The following is a 19,623-nucleotide window of genomic DNA, read 5'->3' as shown; positions in this document are numbered from 1 at the left end:
GTTTTTGATGAAAAGTAGATAAAAAGAAAAAATATGACCAATGTTTTAAATTTTTAGATATATCAATCCATATTGCTTAATGGTCATAATTGACCTAATTATTCTTTTTACCTAACGAATTAGATTGAGATCTCAACCAAAAACCTTAGATAAAAAGAATAATTAATTGATATAATTGAATTTTTGTCCACTGCTTCAATGCTTGCTGCATGCACAAAGTCTGCAAACTTTGCAAGTCGTTTTTAGATGACTTTCAGAATTTCTTTATCTTCAGTGGATGAGTCTGTATCGAGTCTCCTTTTGTTATGCTTTAACCAAGACAAAAGAACCTAGTTTTTTCATTTTTTTCCTAAGGCATTGATGGTTGATGTAGCTTGATTGTTCCTGATCATCATGGTATGATTGTTTTGGTTATACTTGGCAGCCAGATACTTTTGTGGTTGAGTGTGTTATTATGTCTTTCATTCCATTTTATAGGCTTTGACCAAATCTAGAGGCTAAAGTAACCTTTGTTTTCATGGATGACACTGATGATTGATTATAAAGCAATGGCAGCGGTCTGAACATTTGTCTGAAGCTTGATCGTTTCAGAGCATGTTTTAAGCTTCAACCAAGTTAAAATGCTAAAAATTGCTTCTTTTCATAAAACTGACCTAAGCTAAGCCTTTTTTCATTTTTTCCATGAAGACATGGATGATTATAAAGTAATGTCAGCGGCCTGAACATTTGTCTGAAGCTTATCTTTCCAGATCATCGTGGCCTAACTGTTTGCTGTACTTTTCTGCCACATACTTTTGTGGTTAAGTCTGTGTGTTATTGGTCCTGTTGATCCATTTTGTGGGCTTAAACCAAAGCAAGAGACTAAAAATAACCTTTTTTTCTCCCCATGTAAGACATTAATGATTATAAAGTAAATTAGTGGGCTGAACATTTGTCTGAAGCTTGATCATTTTGGTCTGTTTTTACCTTACTTTTCTGACTGATACTTAAGCAGTTGAGTCTGTTATTACATATTTCAATCCATTTTATAGGCTTAAACCAAGACACCAAGATAAAGACAATACATTATATACAATGTAAGCAGTGTCAGCAAGCTGAATATTTTTCTGAAACTTGACCATTCCGTATCATCTTAGTCTCAGTGTTTCCCTCTTATTTTTCTGCCAGATACTTTAGTCTGTGTGATATTACATGGGTGTCAATCCTTTTTTTAAGCTTGAACCTAGTCAAATTGCCTTTTTTCATTTTTAGCACGTAAGATGTTAAGCAGTGTCAGTGAGATGAACATTTGCCCGAAGTGATCGTTCCCACTCATCTTGGTCTATTTTCTTCTAACGATGTTCACTGTACTTTTGCATCAGAAATTTCAGCAGCTGAGTCTGGGGGTTGTTTCACCTATTTTGTCATTGTTACAGATTCTAACAAAGACATTGAAATTTCCAACAGGTCTTGTTTTATCTCTCTAATGTTATATTTCACATTTTAACAATGGCGTTTTTCTACTTTTTCCCTCTTTGTACATAATCATATTGCTGACTCGATAACATTTTTGTCTGATAAGTGAATTGTCAAACGTGTCTGCAGTTTGACTCACCAATATTTGACAATTCACAAACAATGATATTTCTCTTCCGTAAAAAATTTACTGTTCTTATCATCACAAAATTTCATTTCACACTTTAAAATTGCAAATATTGATGTTTGGGATGATAAATTGAACAAAGCAGGTGAAACTCTGAAAAAAAATAAAGCCCGTTCATTTTTCATGGACATTTCTTTCCCATTAATTAGTCATAGGTTCGTCTATAAACTGCGCTTTATAATTTTCTTTTGCTTTTATCACTTTTTCATTTTTAGTCTAGGCATTATTTCAGTATCACCATTACGCCATAAAACCAATCAATAAATTTGCCGTTTAAATCGAAAGTTCAAACGATGGGTGAAATCTTTCATAATTTTATTGAAGAGGCTCTATCTTTGTTAGTCAATAGAGTTCATTTCAGATAAGGTTTTCTGGTGTTTGCACAAGACAGGTAGCAAACAAAAGTTAAGATATGTAAAATACGAAATAATGCCCAAGCATTAGAAATGGAATCATGTATAAGTTTTTCCTCTTTAGTTTTTAAATTTCTTCCACAAGGTGTTTCAAAATTTTAATCTTTTTTTTTCCTCCTACACGAAGGCAAAAACAATTTGTCAATAAATTTCAATGGGTAATCTTGCAATCTGAATTTATACAGCTTATATATATTTGATTTATGATTATTTGGAGATTGTGCGATGCGGTCTGGTGTGACGTAGGTTTAGACGATGGCATCTCAAGATCTTCAAATAATCATTAATTAATAGTCACTTAACACTACTTATTTGATTTATGTTTATTCCTTTTAAATATGAAAGACGATGGCTTCTTTTTCTACGCAGATGCCTTATTTTCACTTGCATCCGTTAACTTTTTGATCTGAATTCTTTTTCTCACTGATTCATCCACATCAAAAAAAAATTAATTAATTTCAGTTTCATTTGTTTTCAGTAATCAGTGAACTATTTAATTTTCAAATTCACATTTAACCCAATTTAGGCAAAAGGCAAAATGCCCTAAGACCTAGGTAAAGAATGAAGAATCTTTTCCATCTTCCTTCCCCTTGTACACAACACAATGGATCCTTATCTTGTTCTTAATTTTTGTCAGTTAACGTAAACAGTTATTTACTACCTAGGTTGGCAAAACACTTCTGCAATACTGCCCAATAAGAATACAACGTGAAAGGTTTTTATCCTTGGTATGTTTTCCTTTATCCGAAAATAATACGGCATTAAGAAGCTAAAAATAGACTTTCATTTCTTCAATTTGTAATCATGCAAGGCTACTGTTGAAAAGTATATGTTTATAAATAAGTTTTAATTAATGAGAAAATAATGATCATTGTGTAAACAAAAAAAGTGTAAAGAAAACCCAAAATTTATTGAACAAACCAGTTCTATTGCAATTCATTGACTAATTTTATTTAGATTTTTCATGTCTTTGAATCTGGGTCAGCCTTTTTGTAATCTTCGCCATTAGTAATTTAATTGGAATTAGTCTTTAGGTCTTACTAAAGAAAACAATTTCTTTATTTAACAAAATAAATAAACAAATAAAATAACAGGTTCCATGTTTCTCTGGGTCCTTCTAGAAATTCTTATCTAGATTGTCAAACAAATTTGAGAATAATTTTCTCCAATTGCATCCCAGTTTAGAGACTTTTTGGCCAATTTTACCTTGTGTATGGGGTCAGCTATGGTTAGTGGTATCAGGGATCTTGAGTTTACAACTAAGGCCAAAATAAATAAATGAAATAAAACAGCAACTTTGTTAAAAATTGAAGTTGAAAAGTTTTTTAATAATCATACCTTCATAAATTTCTTTGATCAAATTTAAGCTGATATTTTTTGTTTTAAAATTGAAATAAATTTTTGAGGGCATGCTGCTTTTTTTTGGTTTATATCTTGACGATTCATTTGTAGACTTTTTGCATTGTTTTCCTTATCAAGAAAATATTTTAAAAACTGAAAAAAAAAGTTGCTTTGATGATGCCTCGATTAAAGATTCTTATCAATGACATTTGTTAAAAACCTTTTTTTCTCTAATTGCAAGCCATTATCAGCGAAATTGATTCATATTAAAATCAGAGGACAAGTTCTATGAAGTGCTTTGAAAATTCTTTTGCCAGCTAAGGCATTAAAAAAAATCTAATATTAAAGCAAAGGGTTGATACCCTGAATCCCAAAGTTTATTATCAAATGAAGTAACATTAATTTAAAAAAATTTATTTTGAATCAGACCTATTATCCGAATTTTTTTTATTATTACAATTTTAGTATTAGAAAATTTAAGGCTAAAAATTCTGTCTACAATCATTCAAACCAAAATAGTCAAGGATACATAATGTTTTATGCACTTTTGCATTTAAAAGACCTAAATAAATACTAAAAAATTACATATTTTCTCCCCTTCACAGAAAAACATTGGATCATGAATTTGTAATCTAGCACTACCCCCTAACTCTAAGTATACTTAACCTAGCCCACCCTAATCTGTCTAACCCCTAATCCTAACTTAACATGTTCCTAACCGATGCTCTCTCCCCGGTAACAAATGAAATCTATGGCACAAAAAGGGTTAATTCCCTGACTCCCAAAATTTCTTGAAATGAAGTATCTTTAACAAAAATACGATTATTTTGAATTAGACACCATTATCCAAATTTTTTTTAATTTAGAAAATTTAAGGCTTAAAATTCTGCCTTGGAAATTATTTTTACAGTTAGTACCTATATTTTACATATATTAGAAATATTTTTTTGACTTTTTCCTATCGTTCCTGTGTTTAATTTTGATTGCCTTGGATCAAGACACTACCCAAAATTGAAAAGCTTATCTGGTGTATGTTTTAAAGTATATTTTCCAGTCATTACAAATTTTTTAAGACTGCATATCTTAACTAATTGTCTGCTATGATTTTGATTTCCCTTATCAATAAGTAAAATAAAAAAGGTCCTTCGAACATAAAATCTCAAAAATTTCAACATGCCCATTCAAATATGTCACAAATGCGTTCTTTTCAAATAGCATACCAATATCAGAAGTTGAATATGTCACATCTGGCCATTAATTTTCTATTTTGCTGAGTAATTTTTTTTACCTATGATGGATGCAATAGAATTAATGGAGCTGATAACAGGCAGTCAAACGATTGTTCTTTTATTGGTACTATTTACACTTTTTTTTCATCTGTTCTTTTCAGATCACATTTATTTCTATATCGTTCGTAAATGGGTCTAATAATCTATAACGGAATCCTGCCAACACCCTATAGAAAACACCAATTCAATTACAAGATCATATTCAAAGCTCAATTTTTTACAGTTTAATTCCATATTAATGACTTATTATTATTAAAAACCGATCAATCTGTACTTTTATCTAGCGAAATTACTTGCTCTCCTAGCTTCATTTACTAGATCACATATAAAAATGTATGAATAAACGCGTACTTATGTCTCAATAAATATATATTTCTATTACCATAGAAAAGTTCTATGAATTTAAAATAAGGGGGCTTTGTTAATGAACAGCATGCTTTTCCTGTGGGAAGGCAAGTAATCTTTGCCTAAAAGGGTTTGAAAATTGAAGATGATTCCCTTTGAATTAGACCCATAACATTAATCCTAATCCTAACCCAATCCATGTAACGTAAAATCTATGGCGCGAAAAAATGATTTGTGTATCCAGCCCAAAAACACATTCATGTTAAAAACAGCCTGGCAGTATTCAAGAATTCTGAGTTCTTTTGGGGAAACGTGCGAGACAAATTATCTTTATTTAATTCAAAACTAGGATATACATTCAACTCTTGATAACCCGAACCTCAGGGGGAAATGTAGAAATTTGAGTTATCAAGATTTTGACTAATCGAGGTTCAAGATATTGAGCTGCTAATCCACTCGCAGAGTCATAATTGACCCTATTTTTTAAAATTGTGGATAAGGTGTTTGGTGGATGCCGAATTCTTTGGCAATGTCACCCTTTTTCTTAATGCCTTAATCTACCACTTTAATAATCTTGTATTTCTCCTTCATGCTCTCCATACTTAACGTCTTACATTTTTTGTATATAAATAACAAACACGTAAACTAGAACAAAATGAGGGAAAAAAAACTGCCCGATAATCGTGAACTGTATTATTCACTGTCTGGTGTAGGACTGTTAAGAGAGTGTAGCTCATAGGTAAAGAAATGCCACTGGTCGCCTGGGCTTACAAAGAAAATTTGTCTAATCGAGTTTTTCATTTTGAAATGTTTGACGTATAGATGTAAAAATAGGGACAAACACTTTAGGAAAATGAGGGGTATTTGAAAAAATTTGAGTTATTGAGGTTCGAGTTATCAAGAGTTAACTGTATATAATGTATGATATACTCTTGCATTTAAAAGACTAAAAGAAATATTAAAAATTCGCATATTTTCTCTGTTTCAAGTAAAAACATTGGATCATGGAGTTGTAATGTGAACCGTCCCTAATACTGGCCCTAACCCTAACTACCTAACCTAACCAGCTCCTAATTCTAACTCAAACCCAACCTAATTTAACCTGAACCTAAGCCGACCTACATAACCTAACCCAGCCTAGTAACACAAAATCAATAATGTGAAAATGGTAGCATGAAAAAGATTTGAGTATCTGTCCTAAAAACAAATCCATGTTAAAAACAGTCTGGCAAAAAACTCACATATTTTCTCTGTTCCACGGAAAATTTTGGATCATGGATTTGTAACCTAATACTAACTATATCTAAACTAACCCGCTTCTTACATGACCTAACTAACCTAATCCATACTCCTCCCCGGTAACACAAAAAAGATTTCTGTATCCAGCCCAAAAAATCATGTTTAAAACAGCCTGGCAGTATTCAAGAATGCTGTAAGTCATTCTGGTAAAATCTGCGAAGTAATTGACATTTATTTAATTAAAAAATAGTCAAAGATATACATAATGCATATGTACTTTTGCATTAAAAAGACCTAAAGGAATACTAAAAACTAGCATATTTTTTACACTTCAAGGAAAAACATTGGATCATGGGTTTGTTACCTAACCTGTCCCTAACACTGACCTTAACTATACCTAACCTAATCCACCTCTGAAACTGACCCAAACCCAAACCGAGCCCAGGCTCACTCCCCGATAACAAGTTAGCGCAAAAATGGTAACGGGAAAAAGATTTGTATATCCAGCCCAAAAACATATTCATGTTAAAAACAGCCTGGCAGTATTCAATAACGCTTTGAGTCATTCTGGTAAAATGTGCGAAGTAGTTAACCTTTATTTAATTTTATATTTATTATAGAATATATGTACCTACATCCCCAAGTTATAAATGTATTATGTACTTTTGTATTTAAAAGGCCTAAAGGAATACTAAAAGCTTGCATATTTTCTCTGCTTTACAGAAAAAATTGGATTGCCTTTAACTCAAACCCAAAACGTCCAAAAGTTACCATGAATTAGAATTTCTCCCTTGCTCAGCCCACTCCCCCAACCTCGATCCTTCAGACTACATCTTCTCTTTCATGACTTTTTTCATTAAAGACGGACACAAAAAGGCAAGATGAAATTACATTTCATAACTTGTAAAGAAAGTATTGCTTGTCAACCACAATTGTAAAATGTTAATCCATCATAGTTCTTGAAAAGCTCATTTGGTTTTTATTGAACAATTATTAATTGTGATAACAAAACATAGACGACTTAAGTTTGAGCTAAATGAGGATTTTGTCTGTCTTTTTAATTGTACTGATGACTCAACAAAAGAAATCTCTGTTATTGCAAATTTTGGTAATTTGTGATTTCCAATTTGAAAGCTTAAAAATTAGAGAGCATTTTGAATATCACATTAAATGAAGCTTCAGACTTTCAGAATACACCAAGGACTATGACCCCAGAGAGCAAGGGCACAGGAGTACCACAGGGCATCTTACTTGGACCCATCCTTTACCTTCTCTTCACTGCAGATATACCAACTTTACCCTCCACTGTACTTGCGTATTTTGCTGTACTATTCCTCCAAACCCAAAGTCCTGAGAACCATAGTCGATTTGTTCCCGTACTACGACTCCAGCAACCCTTCACATGATCTCAAAATCCCCAGAAAATTTTCAGTGTTCCAAAATAGATTCTCCTTTCATCCCAATCGTGCGAAAAAAATGAAAGAACCATTCCAATCATTCAATTCCAATTATTCAGGATAAATTCTTTGACGAAGGGAATGTTAAAGTCATTGTAGATAGTGAGGTGTTTGTGTGGGGTTTTTCTGATGACTTTTGATTGGAATGCTTGGATACGTTGAATGTTAGATGGCTTGGTGGTGCCCCATAATTCCGCTCAGTTTGTCCAAACAGTTTGAAGTCTGTACAAAGGTAGTTTGTTTTTTACCATCGTGACTGATTACTGTCTGGGTTGTCCAAATAATCTATTCAGTTCTTGTCGCTCGAGTCTCTTCTGAGGATTCCATGTCAGTCTACTGTGCAATTATTTTACTTGTGTAGATGTCGGTAGTTCTTTATTGTTAACGTATATATGTGGGCAAGGCTGTTTGTTTAGCGTGAACGTAATTTTGGTGCATTTGTCCTCATTCAGTTTTACCTTCCACATTTCGCACCATTGTTCAATGACTCAAGATGGTTCTAGATATTGGAGGTGGCTTGGGTAGGATCGGAGATAAGATTGCAGTAGCGACCGCGTACGTTGTAAGGATGGTGTTGGGATGTATCGGCAGGTCAGCTGTATAAATTGTATATAGGATGGGACCAAGAATGCTCCCTTGTGAGACGCCGGCCTGGATCGGTTTGACTTCCCAAAATTCGTTGCCGTATCTTTAAGATTTGGTAATAAGGAATGGGTAGTAACTGCTTTTGTTTGAAGAGAACGCCCGGGTGTCAAAAACTTGGAACATGTTAAAGAATGCACCAGAGCAGTACTCTCTGTAAGACTTACGATAAAAACATTCAAATGTAGCGTTAGTAACGTTTAAACTGTACTAAATAATCAGCCCTTATCAGGTCTAAACTCGGCTGAAGTATCGGTGCACAAAGGGCGTTGTCCTTTGTCAAATGAGAAACTACTTGCGAACGAGTGATTTCTTTTAGACAGGCCCATTAGAAAAATAGAAAATACAAATCGACTTACTTGGTAGCATTGGATCGACTACCGGAGATAAGAAATTTTTTCTGTTTGTTTGAATGAGCAACGTGTGATTAATATATCTGATAATTTTTTATTAGGATTTTTAGATATGCGTGGAAGTTAATAGAACACACCTAAAATATAGAGAACCGCTTATGAGAACGTTGGGTGGGCCAAAACTTTTCTCCGTCCCTGATAAACTTTTCATTAAAATTATTTTATTTACAGAAATTCCTTGCAACCGGAATGTCTTTTTTAAATATGTTGTAAATATTTATTTCAAAATTGCATGTCGCCCTATGATTGGGTTAAAATGTAAAATTCCCGTTTTGTGTTGGCGATTTACAAAATTATGGGGGTTTTATTTTCAATTTTTTAGAAATCAATTCACCCTCAACTTTTTTGAAATTTCGTTCCAGGTACTGTGTAAATAAAAGTCTCATCTAAACGTTTCGGTGTGTGATGACATCCTAAGTTCCCGAGTATAAAATAAAAATAAAATATTTTAAATAAATAGTCTCGCCTATGTTAATTGACCCTAGATTACTGAGTAGTCACTTCGTACTGAAATAGCCGTGTAGCTTATTTTGTTTAACAAACAATTAATTTTGTTTTTGCAGAGTGATTGATTTTTTGGGGGATTTTATTTAAAAAATTTATATTTATAACTCGCGTTTAAACCACTTTTCAAAATAGAATATGTATCATCGAGCGAAATCTTCCCTTACTTCCTATTTTGACATTATCTTTCTCCCAGCTGTTTTTATTTTTTGACTTAGAAAAATGTAGAACTCTTTTATAAAAAAATGGACATGTTAGTAATCAGAGATAGATAGAGAAAGATAAAGGAGGGGAGAGAGTGAAAGAGAGGGAGAAAAAGAGAGTGTAAGAGAGAAAAACAGACCGAAAGAGAGAGAGTGGCAGAAAAAGAGAAAGTGCTGGGGTAAAAGAGAGATTGTTAGGTAATCAGAGAAAGAGAGAGTGACAGATAAAGAAAGAGAGAGAGAAAAAGAGAGAGTGATAAGAAAAGGGAGAGAGAGACAGATAACGAAAGAGAGGGTGCCAGACGTTTTATAAGCATACAAAGAGAGAGAGAGGTTAACAAAGACAAAGAAAGAGAGAGTGAGAGGGAAAGAGAGAGAGATGGAAGGAAAGAGAGGTTGATAGATAATCGTAGATAGAGGGTGAGAGAAAGAGAGAACGAGAATGACAAAAACAAAGAAAGCGTGAAGGGGCGGCATAGAAAGAAAGAGAGAGTGAAAAAGAGAGAGATAACGAAGAAAAAGAGAGAGGGGTAAAAAGAGAGGGTGTGAGCGAGAGGGAGGCGACAGACGGAAAAAGAGAAAGAAAGAGATATTGATAAATAATCACAGATTCAGAAAGAGGGAGTGCCAGAAGTCGTGTAGACAGACAGACAGACGAAAAGAGGGAAAACGAGAGAGAAAGAGAGAGCTTTAAAGAAAGAGAGATTGATAGATAATCGTATATAGAGGGAGGGAGAAAGAGAGAGCGAGAATAACAAAAAATGAAAAAGAAATGGAATGAAAGAGAGAGCGAAGGGGCGGCAGAGAAATAAAGAAAGAGTGAGAGAAACAGACAAAGAAAGAGGGAGTGATAAGTAAAGAGAGAGAGACAGATACAGAAAGAGAGAATGTCAGACGTTTTATAAACAGACAGTAGAAAAGAGGGAAAGAGAAAGCGAGAGAGAGTGAGAGAGCTGGAAAGAAAGAGAGATTGATAGATAATTGTAGATAGAGGGATAGAGATTAACAAAAACAAAGAAAGGGAATGAAAGAGAGAGTGAAGGGGCGGCAGAGAAATAAAGAGAGAGTGAGAGAAACAGACAAAGAAAGAGAGAGTGATAAGGAAAGAGAGAGAGACAGATACAGAAAGAGAGAGTGCCAGACGTTTTATAAACAGACAGACGAAAAGAGGGAAAGAGAAAGCGAGAGAGAGAGAGAGAGCTGGAAAGAATGAGAGATTGATAGATAATTGTAGATAGAGGGAGAGAGAATAACAAAAACAAAGAAAGGGAAATTTAAGAGAGAGTGAAGGGGTGACAGACAAATAAAGAGAGAGTGAGAGAAACAGACAAAGCAAGAGAGGGATGGAGATTAACAAAAACAAAGAAAGGGAATGAAAGAGAGAGTGAAGGGGCGGCAGAGAAATAAAGAGAGAGTGAGAGAAACAGAGAGAGAATGCGAGAGTTATAAGGAAAGAGAGAGAGACAGATACAGAAAGAGAGAGTGTCAGACGTCTTATAGACAGACAGGCGAAAATAGGGAAAAAGAGAGAGAGTGAGAGCTCGAAAGAAAGAGAGATTGATAGATAATCGTAGATAGAGGAAGAGAGAATAACAGAAACAAAGGAAGGGAATGAAAGAGAGAGTGAAGGGGTGACAGACAAATAAAGAGAGAGTGAGAGAAACAGATAAAGAAAGAGAGAGTGAAAGAGGGAGAAAAAGTGAGAGACACAGATAACGAAACAGACAGAGAGAAAAATGAGAGTGTGAGAGGAGGGAGGCAGGCAGAAATTGATAAATAATCGCAAATAGAGGGAAAGAGAAAGGGCGAGAAAAAGAGAGAGAGAAAGAGATTTGATGATAGAAAATACATGATCAGCTTTATCTACTCACGTAAAGTTTAACATGGAATAAATGGATAGAAAATAATAAACAGACAAACACACGCACATTAGAGTGAAAATGAAAGAGCGAAAAAGTGCAATTGTGTATTTGTATTTGTGTCAATGTCTCTGGTTGTCATTTTGGCTTAGTGCCTTATTTGGACGAATTTTGTCAATTGCCTTTTTAACCCTTTATTTGAAAATATTTGGTTTAACCTTTGTCATTAGAAAAGGCAATGAGTTTGCAATAATCCTAATCCTATTTTTACAACTTTTTTTAAATGTTTTGTCGCACAAATTCGATCCTTGATACGACTCTGTTCCGAAATTCAACCGTCTTTTGATTTTTTTAAAGTTTCGTATCTTAATTGCCGACTATCTTTTTTAGTTTTGAAATTGAAAAGTTTAGATGACAATTTTTTTTTCTGTTGGTGATCTGTTTGTCATATTGCATATAGTGTTTTGTCCAGATATCTTTTAGACTAAGATTTATTTTTACAACTTTTTTTAAATGTTTTGTCGCAAAAATTCGATCCTTGATACGACTCTGTTCCGAAATTCAACCGTCTTTTGTTTTTGTTTTTTAAAGTTTCGTATCTTATTGTTGCCAATTTTTTTTTTTTTTTTCAAATCAGTTACATAGTAAAATTGAAAAGTTTAGGTGAAAAAAAATTTCTGTGGGTGATCTCTTTGTCGCATTGCATGTAGTGTTTTGTCCAGATGTCTATTAGACTAAGATTGATACAGAAGGAAAATGAAAACTGACTTTTTGAAACGTGTAGTGAAATTAATATGAGAAACGACGTGTATTTTTGAAGAGTCGGTTCAATTGAATCTTACCCCCCCAAAAAAAAATCTTCATTAATATTATTTATCAAATGGAACATAACAAGAAGTAGATTAGTGATCGTGTTTATAGGTGGGGAGGGGCAGGTAAATGTTGATTCAGATTATCTTGAGTGGCGACTTTGCTTTTGGGTAGGGCTTTGTCAGTATCGTATATAACCGAGGGTGAACAAGTGCGTCTCGACAGATTTGTGGTGTGCAGTGTATTCCACATATCGCACTCGGGCGCGGTCGGTTCTCGTATGTACTTCTGCCAGTTGGAAGTGGAGATCTAGACAGTACAAGGTGCCAGATCTAACTCTTCCAGCTGATAGAGGCATGCAATTTCTTCCAGCAGACACCATGCGGACTATTTCAGTGCATTGACTCTTCGGATCAAGTTTTATACACCAGAAGGAATATAATTTTTTTTTATAGATGTTATTTATTTTTAGATTTTTTTAATTGTATTTCAGCTTTTATTTTCTTCTTTGTATTTTGTATGATTTTTTTTTTTTAATTCTATGATAATCTAGCTTCGGAACTTCGCTTATTGGTGGTTTTTCTTGAGTTAAGTGGAGAAGTAGTCTCTGCACTTTTTCTTTTCAAGTGAGATTCAACTCCTCCAACTTATTTCAGCCACACACATTCGCAACAGTCGACGACGGTTGAATCCCGTATGTATTCAGGCAACTGTTTTTTTTTTTTTTTTTTCGCAAACATGAGTGCGTCTGTTTTTATGTCTGTNTTCTTTTTTTTTTTTTTTTTTTTTTTTTTTAAATCACTACCCTTATTCTTTCTCAATCTGATGTTTAATTTTATCACACCCCTTGTAAATTAAATTTCACCCCCCTTGAATTAAAATGGAGAAAGCGTAATTGTATAAAAATTCTAAAAAACCTTACTGTTAAGATGAATGGCACGCTTAGCTCCTTTAAAGCTAAAATTTTTCCCCCCTTTTTCAAGAACTCGACATACAAAAACATGTGAAGTCAAACAAATCAGCTTTAAAGCCACATGCCAATACAAAATCGCATTTATACATTTTATAAAATATTGTTAATTTAAATTGAATTGTTTATTTTTAAAAAAATGAAATTGAAATTAAAAAATGACAAATGATTAATGTTTGGACGTTACGGTTTCACGAGGATGTACACGTTTAAGTTTTACAAGTCGGATACTTTTTTTTTTTTAGGTAATATTACTTGTTATCTGCGGCAAACAAGTTTCAGATAATGTTATCGCCAGGTGTCATCACTCTTGACAGTGAGATATGTATTATTTTTTTTGATGTCCTCAATATGAAATAGCTCTAATAAAGTTTTTACAAACGAGCTCGACTTATTTCCAGCTATATTTTCCCCCAACCTGGAATTATTTTTTTTGTTTTTTTTTTTTTTCAACGCAAATCGCACCGAGATAAACTAGGAAAACTGTTCGCAAGGTTGCTTGCGTTATATTCGACGAGGGGAAAAACTTTTCACTCTATAACGACAAGGAAATATAAAGTGAGGTTTTTCAGTACGAAAACGCTTCTTTTTTTGTATATGCCTTTGCATATACACGTTTTCTGAGCGATCTCTAAAAGAAAATGTATTTAAAAAAAAGAAAAAGAAATTTTACATTAGCTGTTTTGTTGATTATAAGTCCGGCCACGTTTCAAAATGAAAGCAAAACGGTAGTTTTTCAATCTTCCTTAAAAGTTTAAACAGGAAGTTAAATTTGCCGGAAATCCTTTTATGCTGGAGATTTCAGGATATTCATCTAGCAATACAGACAAACTGTATATATTTACCAGTGTTAATTATATAGCTTTTTCAATTTTCAACTACAAATTAACCCTTTTTATTTTCAAAGTAACACTTTTTTTAAGCAGACAGATAAATAATACGAAATAGAAGCATGTACAGTAAAATTCCTGTATTTCTGCGATTTTTTTAATATATAAATAATTGGACTCTTAGATTACGTGAAAATTAATTACAATTAAAATTAAGTTACATAGAATAAAAAAATCTAAAAAATTATTATTTTATANATTGTTATTAATATTCATACTGTATTTTAGATAAGAACCAATTTTATATTTAAAACAAAAATTGTCAAATTAAAAGAGAATCCTTCATTTTTAATTAATTTTCATGTGGTAGTTTTGATAAGAACCAATTTTATATTGAAAAAAATATATAATTTTTTTTTTAATTTCCAAATTAAAAGAAGTCCTTTATTTTTCTATGTTTTTTCCAATTTCCATGTGGTATTTTAGATAAGAACCAATTTTATATTAAAAAAATTTTAATTTTTTAAATTCCCAAATTAAAAGAAGAATCCTTGATTTTTTATATTTAATGTTATATAACTTTTAATTTTAGTTGTAATTCATTTCATTCAGTATTTTAGATAAGAACTAATTTTATAATTTTTTGTGATACATTTTTTTAAAAATTCCTAAATTAAAAAGAGAATCCTTTATATTTATATTTAATTTTATATCTTAACTTTAAATGCAATTAATTTTTATGAGATATTTTTGATAAGAACCAATTTTATATTTTTTTAAATAAATATAATTTTTTTTTATTTCAAATTAAAAGTAGAATCCTTTATTTTTATATTTAATTTTATATGATATTTAATTTTAATTGAAATTATTGTTAATATGGTATTTTGTATAAGTTCCCAATAATTTTCTGTTTAAACAAAAATCTCATATCTACAGGATACTTTGCTTGCTTATATTTGATATGATCTAAGTTTTTGTTGCTTTAAAAAAAGGGGTTAATTGAAATTTTTAAAAAGGTTAATTTGAAGTTAAAAAGGGTTAATTGAAATTTTTAAAAAGGTTAATTTGAAGTTAAAAAGGGTTCATTGAAATTTTTAAAAAGGTTAATTTGAAGTTAAAAAGGGTTCATTGAAATTTTTAAAAAGGTTAATTTGAAGTTTAAAAGGGTTAATTTGAAGTTTAAAAAGGTTAATTTGAAGTTTAAAAAAAGGTTAATTTGAAGTTTAAAAAAGGTTAATTTGATAGAAAAAAGCTATAAACAATTTTTCTGTATAGTAATGTTGTATATTCAATTACTGTTCTTAAACCTAAGCAGTTCGTCTAGTTAACAATTTAACTGTTAATTTTATTAATTTATTTTTTATGATTATTTGGAGGTCATGAGATGTGATCTGGTGTGACGTAGGTTTTATAAAAGCATTTTCTTTATCGTGCCAATGTTTCGATCTTCATTGAGATCATCTTCAGGGCCTGGGATTTATAAGCATTGTTTAAATTTTACAAATACATGTAGGATGTGGAAAAAAAATGAATTTATACAATGCTAGAAAACTTTAGATTTAAAAAAATGAATTAATACAATGCTAGAAAATTTTAGATTAAAAAAAAAGAATGAATTTATTCAATGCTAGACAATTTTAGATTAAAAAAAGACCACCAGACCGCATCTCACGACCTCCAAATAATCATCAAGTAATGGTCACTAAACACCACACATTTATTTTTTATTTGTAATCCAATTACAACTTCCAATTTATTTATTGCCAATGGTATTTAAGTAATAAAAAATAATTACAATAGAAAGGTGTGTTGTAACATTTTATTACAATGACCATTTTTGGCGTTAAAATAGTTGAAATGTCTTACATCCCTTCAGAGGAGAATCATGGTGGATCATGGACAAAAGAGAAAACATTTCTATATTCAAACTATCTTTCCTTGATGCACAATGTACAACCTCTACCATTTGAACTCCTTCCCAAAGCTTTTCCCATCCGAAGTTAAGCGCATTATTTATTTATTGTATAAACTTTACAGTTATTACAACGGACAAAAGAATAGATGTATAAAAGCAAAGAAAATAAGAAAAAAGTACTTTTTGTAAATGATAGTTCTACTGTCAAGAGCATGGACGGTAGATGGCCCTCAGAGAACCTAAGCTGGAAACAAGGGATCATCCTCACCCAATTGAGAATAGGACATACATGGTTGACATAAGACCTACTTTTGGGCCAAAGCCCCTTATGCACAGAAAAGTTGCTTGATGTGTCCCACATAATAGAGGCGTGCCATGCCTTAGCTCCATACAGAGAGTGTGTAGGCATGCCTCTCGAGTAGAGCAGTCGGTTTCTGGGTCCCCTGATTTTTTTAGAGGATTTGGGGGTATTTTACTGTATATAGTTATATTCCAGGTGTTTTATCATTATGTTTTGTTTGAATTCATGTATTTATTAGTGTGAGGGGTGATAGCGAAATCTATATCATCTCCATAGCCTCTCAGGGAGTGTGTGTGTGTTTAAGCAGAATGTTTATAAAACTACCTCATCGATTCGAATTTGTGTTAGGTTATTAATAGATTGATGGAAATATCCAGTACTACACCAACTAATCAGAATGAATGCATGACTGTATTTATAAGTATGAATGTATTTATTTGTGTGGCTGATTTATCCAATTTAAGTAATATTAGGCTAGATTACAGTTTGCATGTGTTTGGGGCTGAAATGACCTACCTGTCGATAGCTCCCGTCGGAGTATAACCCCTAATTGGGGAGTGACAACCATATTTGTGGTTTACAAGTCGTTAAAATGAATTTTTTTGTATGTTGTGACTGGAGTTCTCCAAGGAGAAGTTCTTGCTCCATTACTCTTTTCTCTGTTCATGGCAGATGTTAATGATTGTATCAGAGGTCATAATGTGAACTACCATAAATAACTTCTCTCAGTCTTTTATGCAGACAATGCAGGAATCCTAGTCGAGTCTAAAAAAATGGCAAAAGGAGGGAAAACTCATAAGGTGGGGTTGAGATGGGGAGTTGATGTCCGAGTGGATCGAGGTCACGATAGCTCAGGTGGTAGAGCAGCGACGTATCTAGCCGAAGGTCGTGGGTTCGAATCCCTCTCGTGCCATTAACTTTTTTTCGTCTCAACTAAAAACCTTAATTGTATGCAAATATGTACACCTTTCATATTTTTCTTTATTAACTCCTGTTCGCAGAGTTGTATTGCATGGACCTCAGCTTGGAAAATTGTTGGGATTTGTTCAAGGGACTTTACCAGGATATAGTTTGTCCCTTTTACCCCTACACTTACTTTCCATTTTGGATCCATCTATGTATCATATTAGGGCTCCTTCCTGAAACTTGGTGCTACCTTTCTTCCAAAGATCTCTATTATTGATGTCCATTTGGAAGGGTCTATCAAAGTTGAGTTTTTCTCTCATTTTGTCATGTAACATAGCTATATCATTAATTTTAATTCTCTCCAGAACTTTGTGGTGGCTTCTCCTTAGATCTGGTTTTATTTCCTTGTACGTCAGGAGTCTGTTGGTACTATCAAAAGCTTTTTCACATAAATTTGTAAGGGTGGAAGGTTGAGTGTGTATTATCCCGTGACATTAAGACATGCTAGTCTTTGTAGACTTTGTAGCTTATTCTGTGTCTCCTTGTCCAATGTTTTTGGCCACCATACTAGATCTCAATATGTGATCAATTCCAATTCATGATATTTACAGAAACCTTAGGAAATGGACTATAACAAACATTAGAAAAAATAAAGGAATATATGAACTCGATAAGTCGTAACTTTCCAAAGACAGAATCTACTGAAAAATCTGTCCTAACTGTTTTCCACAAGGAGAAAACTCCCCTTACGTACTGAACTTGAATTTAAAGTTTAAACAAAAGTCAAGTTCTTAGGCTTCTATCTGGATAAAACATTGATGGAAGAGCCACATAGAACATGTACTAAAAAAGAGGTGAGAGAAACATAATTTATGAGACGCAAACTGCAGTATGGCATTGATACTTTTGGAGGTCTACTTTAGACTACAGAAACTTCTTATTTTGTAACACAGCTCGAGACAAACGCAAAAAAATTATACAAAACCCAAAATAAATGTGTTCACTATCAATTAACTCGAGTAGTTGTTATGCCAGAAGCCTCGAATCTCCCTCTATTATTAAAAAGGCAATTCCTCTCAGATAAATTTGTCATAAAGATACAGTTAAAAATGTACACTAGCATATAACTATTGATAAAAAATCTGAACTAAAATCCAGTCCACAGAGAACAAACCACCTGTTCAGTTAAATCAAACGCCGTGCAAAAAGATATAGACACAGACCCTCCATTGAAAATTGATTAAGACTGACCATATACACAAACATACATGTTTAAAAAAATTGAAAATAGATTGAATTGTAAATAATGAAAAAAAAGGTTAGTACGAGTATTAAACTCCACATGAACAAGATTTTTACTACTGCTTACCTTGTTTTCTATTTTCTTTATTTTAAATATTAAAATTGTTAGGTTAATTTTCTTTATTTGTTTCTGTTTAGATATGGAGAGTAGATGCTGAATGTATATCCAATTTACTTACATTCGATCATCTACAGTTGATGTGCCATAACCAACAAATTACCCCACCTTTGGCATTGGATCCGTCATCGTTACATCACAACCCTCTCGAGTGAGTATGAAAAACTTTACTTCACACTTTGTACAAGTTACAGAAACTTTATTTGTTAAATTAACCAAAACATATTTACATTTGTTAACAACATATTGTTGTAACGGTTATTATTTTCTTTTACTTATTTATTTAATAGAAACTGGCCACATGCTGTTGCAATTGAAGACAAAAGAATTCATAGGATACCTTTTGCGTACAACTTACTGAACCTACTGCCGAAATGTCAACAGGCAGAGTTATTATCACCTGTATTCATCCAAGGTAAAAATCAATTCACATTTCAAGAAAACTGGATTTAACTACTTCTTTTTTTTATATAGAATTAAGTGATGTTTGGAACAATAAATCACGTACTGATGCACCAAATAATCTTCTAATGGAAAATCTTCTCACCCAATTACAAGAGCTTCATCACCGTGAGTTACATCTGACTGAACACGAATCTTCGCAACTTATGCAACTTATTATAAAAAGGGCGAGAGATGTTGGAAAGCATCCAGTACCATTTCCATCAGGTAAATATTTTTTTAATCTTTGATTTAGTTGTTGGTGTTGAAATTTCAATTACTTCATTTTTTTACTTATTTAGCTGGAAAACTCCATAAAATAATGAAACCTGAGAAAATAATTTTTTTTCAAACTGTTTTTTCTAAATATTTTATAAGGCAGATGAGGCCGCTAAGGCCGTGACATCCCAACCTTTACACTTAACCACCATTAACAACACTAAAAATTTATTAACATGTTCAGTGCTTTGTGATCATCATGAAGGCCTTACAAGCCAACTCTCCAGATGGATGATAGGAAATTTTTGCTATCTAGGAGGGGGTAAATTGAAATAACATACTGCACTGAATGCATTAAAAAACTTTATTAGAAAAAACTGGCGGTGTCAGTGTGCTGGATCAGCAGAGAAGCTCTCGTGTGTCAAGAGCATTAAGGATAGGCCATGCTAGGTTGACACTCA

The 19,623-nt window shown here is 32.7% G+C and overlaps 1 protein-coding gene across 5 annotated transcripts in view; it reads left to right on the top strand.

The window, feature by feature from the left end:
- The window catches only part of LOC106664692 (KICSTOR complex protein SZT2-like), a 73,161-nt gene that overhangs the window by 23,924 nt on the left and 29,614 nt on the right, over positions 1–19,623 (top strand). For all 5 annotated transcript variants that reach the window (XM_014390626.2, XM_014390627.2, XM_014390628.2 and 2 more), the window contains 3 exons: positions 18,523–18,653; positions 18,793–18,917; positions 18,977–19,171. In XM_014390626.2, coding sequence (XP_014246112.1) covers positions 18,523–18,653; positions 18,793–18,917; positions 18,977–19,171 — 451 coding nt within the window. The remainder of the gene's footprint in view (positions 1–18,522; positions 18,654–18,792; positions 18,918–18,976; positions 19,172–19,623) is intronic.

This window comes from Cimex lectularius, unplaced genomic scaffold (genome assembly GCF_000648675.2).
Source record: "Cimex lectularius strain Harlan isolate CLEC.00 unplaced genomic scaffold, Clec_2.1 scaffold154, whole genome shotgun sequence".
Lineage (NCBI taxonomy): Eukaryota > Metazoa > Arthropoda > Insecta > Hemiptera > Cimicidae > Cimex > Cimex lectularius.
This window is presented reverse-complemented; position numbering and strand designations above follow the sequence as displayed.